The following is an 8,212-nucleotide window of genomic DNA, read 5'->3' as shown; positions in this document are numbered from 1 at the left end:
GGTTTCACGCCTTGGCTGACCGTTCGATTGGTGAGGGTGACCCTGCGTGGAACCTTTTTGGCAGCAATGAGGCCGACTTCGCCCAGCGCAAGCCATGCTTTTTGGAACTGGGTCGCCTGTTGGTGCGCATCCTTGAACTCGATGTACTCTGTCACCGGCTAGAAAGTCAGCGGCAGCAATTGCTGCTAAAGCTGAAGGATCACCCGGAGTCGTGCGTGCAGGAGCAGCGGGTGGCGCTGGAGAGCCTTGTTTTTGAGAGCGGCATTGAGGCAGATCTTTGGCAAACGTTTTCTGGTCTCCTTACCGTAGGCCAGGGGCGGGGTCCGACGCAAGTGATAAAAGGTCTCGGTCTTGAGGACGCATTTGAGGAGTACACTATTACTGGACTGCAGTACCAAGAGAACCTGCTTGCTAATGCGCCAGTTCACGTGTGTCAGTCGCCGCAATCGATGCCACTGATGGATTGGGCACGCCAAGTTGGTGCCACCGCTCGTTCCCCGCGCTCTGCTGAGGCCGTATTATTTCTTTTTAACCAGGCCATTGTTGAGCAGTTTTCAAAACTGCCTATCCTTCGAAAGCGTTTATTTGACGTATTTTGTGCGGAGGGGGACCTTATTGTGACGTACAAACTCTGTGAAAGGAGGGACGATGTGTATCCATTGGCCACTTTTTTTGTAGAGCACCCGCGGCACTATCTGGATTTACTGGAGCGTGAGCGGCAAGGCACAGTGGCACTCTACTATGTTTTGAGTGAGGAACTAGTCTGCCGTGAGATGAATCTACGCCAACTGTATGATCGCTCCCCTGCCGCGGACGAGTGGTTTTTAGAACGAGAGCGGGCAATGGAGCTTTTGTTGGTGCGACTAATAGATGGTCTTATACCAAAGGTGAAGGCCGAGCTCAGCCAGTTTGCACAGCAGTTTGTGCAAACACAGGCTATGGAGCGTCTTGGCCTTATTTGTGCACAAGGCCCATATGAGCCCACAAGACTTTGTCTTGAGGTCTACGATGACGATGCCCTCACGTGGGAACCGGAGTGGAATGTGGTCGAAGCCCTCCCATTGAAGCAATTGCACGTCAATGGTTACAAAACGCTTAGACGCGTGTGTGCCGCCTACCGCGGTGATAGCGGCCTAACACATATAAGCTTTATTGATGAGTCTGGTTCGTTTATTGGTTCTACACGTTGGGAGAACCCTGCATGGAGTTCTGAGACTGGCCGAGCAGCCGATTTGATGCAGCAGAACCAACTTGAGAAACTCTGTGCAAGGTGCAGCCCTAGTGTAATTGTCGTCGGGGCTTCCAACATGGCGTCCCTCTCATTAATGCGCTCTTTGTTAAAATTTCTGCGGGGGCGCGTGTACGCGGCGTTTCATGTACACATTCCTATTGTTTGGGCTCCGGTGGAGGTGGCGCGTTTGTACAGCAGCACAACTTTTGCGGAACTTGAGATTCCTGGGGCTGACTCTCTTGCCCGCACGTCTTTGGCCTTGGCGCGTTACGTACAAGATCCTCTTCATGCTATTTGCGTTCTTTTTGACAAGGAAAGGACGGCACTACGTCTTTCCCTTGGTGCTACAGTGTATGTAACGGGTGAGCAAGAGGATCAATTGTACGCGCGGCTCTGTTGGGAAATGAGCTTGTGGGTTACTGCATGCGGAGTCTGGGTGGAGGACTGCGTTACTCGACCGACAAGCGTGGCGTCTTTGCAGTTTTTGGCGGGGTTTGGTCCATCAAGGGCTCGCAAACTGCACCAACTGCTAACGTTGCGTCGCCCGAATAGTCGTGAGGAGTGCGGCCAGCTCATTAAAGAGTATTTTGGTGCATATGTTTCCCATAATGCGATTTCATCTTTGCGTTTTGGGCCCCCAAGTGATGCTTCTACTGACAATGGAGGATCTTTTTCCCGGTGGCATCTTCTTGATCAGACGTTGATACCACGAGAGTGGTACAGTGCTGCGGCATTTGTTGCAAGTGCGGCGCTTAAAGGTGTCCCTTCCAGACTTGTTGCACTTGTAGAATTTATGCGGCTGGAGGCGTCAGAAAAGCGTGATCGGATCGACCGTCATGCCCATCAGCGGAAGATGATTACTGCCATTCGCGAGGCCCGTCGCCCTGAGTGGGATTCGTTGTTGGGTGAAAGAGAGGTGGAGTTCCTGCAGGAAGAGATGATAACAGTGGGTCAGTCTTTCCTGCGACGGCCATATCGGCGGCTGTCGGACAGGGAACTTATGTCATTTGTGACGGGCATCGTGTACTGCACACAATCCAGCGCGTATTCCGATACTCGCTCGGTTGACACACGCTCCCTAGTCATTTGTGAAGGGGATTACGTGATGGGGACGGTGCAAGGCGTTCGTGGGGGTGTGGCTGTCCCGGGTATTCGTGTTTCGACATCATTTGGGTTGGGCGCCTTTATCGCTGCAGAAGATATTGACGATGAGACAATGAGGCAGGATGTGCTCCTGTATGAACAATCCGTGCGTGAGAATGCTGGCATGCCGCAACCTCCATCAAACTTGACACCTCCAACTTGGTTGCGTCGTGGTGTGCCCATTCAGGGCATTGTCTTTGGTTGCAATTGGGAGCGCTGTGAGTTACGCCTGCGGTGGTGTCGACCACGTGACACCATTTCTAATGGGAATCGCGGTAATGCGGAACAAGGCGGCAAGGACGGTGTGGACAGCGATAACCACTACTTGTCCTATGCCACATGTGTTAACGATGCGATTAGCAGCGCGAATTCTCTCCGTACGGTGCGGATGAATATTGACGCCCGTGTCTTTGCAACGAAGATATCGCGCCATCCGCTGTTTCGCGACACCACCAGCGCCACAGCACAAACATATCTTCACGACAAACGGATTGGGGAGGTGATTCTTCGTCCGGCGACTGGAAGGCGCAACAAGGCCATTGCGGTGGTGAAGATTGGTGAACGGTCAACGTGCAACTGGCTTATCAGTGAGGAACGACGTCCCAACGGTGCCATTTACTACCGCCTGAAGGACAAATTGACGGGACGCGAGGTGGAGTTTGGTGATGTAGATGAGTTTCTGAATAATTTCATCGCTCCGATGGTTGCTCTTGTGCGGAGCATCCGCAGCCACCGACGGTTTGTTGAAAGCGCACGCGATGTACAAGATGCGCTGGATGCTCAGCGTCAGAGTGGTCTTGGCTTTACATATGTCTTTGCTGAGGTTAGCCAACAATCCAGACCTCCATTTTATCGCGTTTTTACGCGCGGCGGTGTGACGGAGCGGAACTTTTACCTTCACATTGATGAAAGCAGCATTTATGTGCGTGTTCCCATACGGCGCAGCGGCGGACGGGGCGGTATTGACCTCAGATGGGTGAGGTGCCGCAACGCGGAGCACGTCAGCGAGGTCGTGAAGGGCTTGGCGCGGCCTTCCTAAATGTGGATGTGTGTACATGCACAGCGTTCGCACGAACTAGTGCGTGCCGTTTTTTTTCTTTTACGCGCATGAGAGGGGCGTGTTTGAGGTGGATGAGGGGTGGTGGCGACGTGAGTAACGCTCGTCGTCGTGCAGCCGAAAGTGATGGACGGCCCCTATTTTTTTTTTCTTCCTTTGTTTTTCCATCTCTTTCTTTGTGCGCATCTGTGTGTGTTTGTTTGTTTTTTTGTTTTCCGCTCCCTCCACATGAAGGGAGCGTATGAAACATCCGCGGGAGGAGAGGCGAAAGACTACTTACTTGATGGCAGGAAGAGGAAAATAAAATAAAAGGAGGACCCATGCCCAACGAAAGGAACGCAACATGGAAGAAAACAGGAAATCGAAATCTAAGAGAGGTGAGGGGACGGAAAGCCTATTGAATGACTACAAGGAAGAAGGGTGAAGTTCTTTAATCGTATGCGCCCGATACAAACGCACACACAGATGTGATTGCAGAGGTTTGGTGGTCAGTGGCGGTGTGTTGGCGTACTGACGAGATGACGCTGCCGTGCTGGAGGTGCCAAGGCTGGCTGTTTTCTTTTTTCTTTTTTCCCTTTTGGTTTATTTCTTTCAGGATAGAAAGAGAAAGTGGGGCTCGTGCAGCGTAGGCGGAACAATAAAAAGAGAGCTGGGAGTGGGCTGCGCCTTCCAAGAGCAGCCGAGGAACGGAAAGGGCCGAAGAAACACACAAAAACACACACACACACACAAAAAAAAAAAAGGTGTTGTTGTGTGGGGGGAGGGGGGAAGAAACAAAATTGCAAAAAAAAAAAAGAACAGTTTGGGGTTCCGGAGCGAGTGTGGGTATAAATTACGGCGAGTAGTTGGGCGAGAAGCGGGAGCAGCAACGGAAGAGCGTGATATCATTTTTGTGTTGCTGCTTTACTTTGGCGTAGTTGATGGGTCGAAGGCGGGCACAGCAAATCATGGCGCGTCTGGCGCGGCAGTTCCCTGACCAACACAAGTTATTGATGCGTGAAGTGGAGCGAATTGAACGTGAAGTGCGGCGAGGCGGCGACGCCACGTGGTTACCAGATCGTTGCCGAGCGCTCTTGCAAGAGGTCAATTCACACCGACTGTTGTTGCCGTTTCTGGCGCAGGGATGTCCTTCTTACTTGTCTACACTGTTGTCGCGAGTAGGAGACTGCTGCGGCTACGAAGATGCAGATGGGGCTGTGTTGCAGCTTGCGTCGGCCATGGCGGTGTCCGGCGCCCGTGCCGACACGCTAATGGACGGCATCAGCAAGAATTTTGCATCTTGTGTGGCGCTCGTCTTTGTTGACAACACGGCAGTGGCGAGGTTGGCGTTGTCGCTGTTTGGTTGGGCGGTGCAGTTGGCGTCCGATGGCGAGCGAATGGCGTCGCGGTTGCTTTGCGACGATGAGTTCTGGAGGCGACTGGATAGTCTTTGGTTCAGCGATGGAATGTGTATGTCATCTAGCCTTCTTACGGCGTTTCTTGGATTGGTGCGTGCGTCCTGTAGTGTGACGAGCACGGCGCGTGGTGCTGTTGTCTCGCGGCTGAAACGCCTTTGTACCCTCGCGAGTGTGCGGGACGACGTATGTGTGAAGGATGAGGTTCTGCAGCTACTCATTGTTTTGCGTCTCACACAGACGGAACTCGACAGAGGTGTGGATGAATGTCTTGCCATGCTCACCAACTTGCCCACGGTAGACGCGAGCCAAGAAGGGAACGTGACGCAAACTTTCAGTGCGGCGTTGGCGACTGGCGGGGATGAAGTTCCTGTTGCTGCTCTTAGTGCGGCACTCGACTCTTTGCAGAGGGATCAATTTGACAGCGCGGCCCGTGTGAAGGATCTTGACGCTATCGCCCGCCTTCTTTTCCATTCACACGCCCCATCGGGCATGGCAGCTGCGCTGCTGGTGTTGTTACCAGGTGCCCTGAAGGCTGTGTTTGCGGCAGCCAGTGGTGTGGACGAAAACGTCAGCGCATGCGCCTGCACAATTCTTGCCTGTGCGATTGGGGGGCAGGAGTGGGCGGCGCCAACTTCAGGGAAACAAACAAAACGAGAAGCGCGTAACCATTACAAGGGGTTTGACGCCTTTTACTACAAGAACTGTTTGGTGGAACACTTTTTTCTGCTTGGTGGCGTTGTGCTTTTGGAGGATTTACTTACAGACTACAGCAACAGTGTCGTTGTGGGGGCACTCCAATTACTTCAATCGCTTATTCGATTCTCGGATGAGGGGCGAGATGTTATATTGGCATCAAAATGCATCGACATAATGTGCGAGGTCATGCAAGATATGAGCCAAGATTCGAACATTTCGCTCTTGGTGAACGGTACGGAAGGGGAATCGGCATTGTTACTTGTACTCAAGACAATCACCTTTTTGGGCGGCGATGCAATGCGACTGCTGCCGGAAAGTACACTTGGATGCATCGGCACAATTGCCACAGAGGCACGAACAAATGCGAAGGTTTTGGAAGCTGCTGTTTCCGCCTTGACACTACTTGCAGAGGCATACCCCCTGGCGGCCACCCTCGTATTGGACTATGAGTACATGAACACCGTCCTTGCGCTCGGTGAGAATTCTAGCCTAAGCGAGCTGGATGCCGTCTATCTCATTGGCTCCCTTAACATCATGGCGGTCATTGTTGCTAGACTACCATCAAGTGTCACTTTTGAATGGATTGAAATCATAGTCTTGGCCTCACGGCGACTGCAGGCGTGGGAGGAGAGTGTTCCAGGCTACGCACGTGCATTCTGGAACACTCTCTTAGAGACCGTCACGGCTTCCGAGGATGGTGGAGCGTATTTATTTGAGGATGAGGAATTTATCAGACTCCTGTGTGCTTCCTTGACGCGATGCTGTCAGATATATTTGTTAAAGAAAGAAGAGTGTCATGTCAACGAAGAAGTGAAGGGCGATACGGGTGACACAAAAAAGAACGACGAGGCTCTAAATTTGCTTCCGTTTCTGGTAAGTGTGACGAGACACGTGCCAAAAACAGAACCACGACGTTTGCCGCTAAAGGAGTGCGATATTCTTGAGGCAATTGCGTTTCTCATTGCTACATCTCAAGATGCCGTTTCACCTGATCTTCTTCTTGAATTAGGGCTGGCGCTCATGACAGATGATGAATTGTGCAGCAGTGTACTTGACGTGATTGCTCAGGCCGGACCATCTGTCGTCCCCGTGTTGCTAAGACGTATGGAGTTATTTTTTGCCAGCACATCAGAGTCTGCACCAGGAACGGAAAGCGTGAATAGCTGGGAAGACTTCAGTGCGGCTCTGGTTGTGTTGAGCGGCATCCTGGAGCGCAGCGAGGCAAGCCACACCCGTGCAACCCTTGAGGCGGTGGCAGGCCTTCTTACGGCAGCACTTCGGTTTCTCGATAAATCTCCATTGCCTTTTTCATTGTATGCAGGCCTTCTGAGCTTACTATACAACATGCTGCATCTGGAGGATGCTGTTGTGAAGGAGGTTGCGTGCCACTTGTGGATCAAGGAACGCCTTGTGGAATTGTTGTCACCTCTTCTTTGTCTGTTACGGGGAAAAGGGGAGGAACGAAAATTATGCGGTCTGGTCTACGATGTGGTGCATCGGCTATACGATGCACAGACCGTGTCATCATTGCCTTTCATTTTGCAAGACAATTCTTTTCTTTTATTTGCGACGAAGCACGTCCTCCGTGATTGTGAACATCCATCCTGCCGTTTGCTTTTAATGAGGCTCAGTACGGCGGCAGATTTCTGTCGTTACATGTCCGAGACACACGGAGAGTTGTATCGTGCAGCCCTAAAAGATGTCTCCGCGGATGATGGAGGTGAAAACAGTAAAGTGCTTTACGCCTCTCTTTTGCAGTGCTCTGATGCGAAGGAAGAAGAGGAGAAAATGAAGACGTTGGGGGACTGCAGTGGGGTTGCCTGGGATCGCCGCTAATGCGTGGCTTTATTGAGCAATATCTTTAAACCCGGATGGGACACTGTGAATGAGGGGTGGAGAAGACACTTTTGACTGGACTTGTGGTCTGGTCACGCCCATGCCCACTGCCTGTTTTTTTTTTTTCTTTTTTTTTTCTTTTTTTTTTTGTATGCATGCTCTCAGGTTGGGTGTGAGGCTGTCGTGAGCATCAAAGCAATGGCGGCATCTTCCCGCGGGCACAGTAGCTGCTTTCCTGTCATGAGTTTTCTACACGTGCCGGGAAAAATGTCGCAGCCTCTTTGGCTTATGATGGGAACTGCCTGCCTGCTGCAAACGGCGCACGACACCGCGGCTCTTGGAAGGCTGTTCCTCCTCTCCGCGAAGCACACGTTTGCACCATGGCACTTCATCGCAGATCCAGCTCGGCTGAAAATCCCGGAGACGTATCGCAAGACAAGGTTTGTGGTCGTGCATTTGTATTTACCGGATAGCGAGGGACGCGCGATCGCCACCAGCTTCGTAGAATTGCGTCTGGTGGCACTTCACCCCTCAGCTGATGTTGCGCTTCTTGCCCTAAAGCCACCTGCCGCTTCACCCTCGGGAAAAATTGAGCCCAATGCACATGTGGAGGAGTTTCGACGATTGGCGGAGACCGCAGGCGGTGGCCTCACGCTGTCCGCTGTGGACCCTGCAGTGGGTGACTCGTGTCTCGTTTCCGGCTACCGTGGCGTGGGCTCTCTGGGACTGCTGGACACGGCAGACCCTGACTTGCTGCAACGTCTATCTGCTGCGCAGCGAGAGGAATTGTTGGCGAAACTGAAGTGCGTGGAGGGGCAGCAGACGGCGACCACGGGCTAAAGGTGGAGGTGC

The 8,212-nt window shown here is 52.4% G+C and overlaps 2 protein-coding genes and 1 pseudogene across 2 annotated transcripts, besides 6 other annotated features; all 3 read left to right on the top strand.

The window, feature by feature from the left end:
* Positions 1-731: a sequence feature (heterozygous, non-Esmeraldo-like haplotype).
* On the top strand, positions 1-3,413 carry Tc00.1047053510975.40 (hypothetical protein, conserved; the record flags this gene model as incomplete). Its single annotated transcript, XM_800398.1, has 1 exon — positions 1-3,413. A coding segment is annotated over one exon (3,413 nt), but the record flags the coding sequence as incomplete, so codon positions are not given.
* Positions 732-1,286: a sequence feature (areas merged during assembly that could not be assigned to a particular haplotype. This can correspond to areas where the two haplotypes were merged or to regions with more than two copies in the genome that were merged during assembly.).
* Positions 1,287-2,055: a sequence feature (areas merged during assembly that could not be assigned to a particular haplotype. This can correspond to areas where the two haplotypes were merged or to regions with more than two copies in the genome that were merged during assembly.).
* Positions 2,056-8,212: a sequence feature (heterozygous, non-Esmeraldo-like haplotype).
* Positions 3,572-3,645: a microsatellite.
* Tc00.1047053510975.30 (hypothetical protein, conserved) lies at positions 4,352-7,360 on the top strand (the record flags this gene model as incomplete). Its single annotated transcript, XM_800397.1, has 1 exon — positions 4,352-7,360. One exon carries the CDS (start codon positions 4,352-4,354, stop codon positions 7,358-7,360), a length of 3,009 nt encoding a protein of 1,002 aa, XP_805490.1.
* Positions 7,475-7,509: a microsatellite.
* On the top strand, positions 7,559-8,212 carry Tc00.1047053510975.10 (annotated as a pseudogene; the record flags this gene model as incomplete).

Source organism: Trypanosoma cruzi, genomic scaffold (genome assembly GCF_000209065.1).
Source record: "Trypanosoma cruzi strain CL Brener 1047053517003 genomic scaffold, whole genome shotgun sequence".
Taxonomy (NCBI): Eukaryota; Euglenozoa; class Kinetoplastea; order Trypanosomatida; family Trypanosomatidae; genus Trypanosoma; species Trypanosoma cruzi.
Note: the sequence above shows the minus strand (reverse complement) of the source record. Positions and strands in the feature narration are given on the sequence as shown.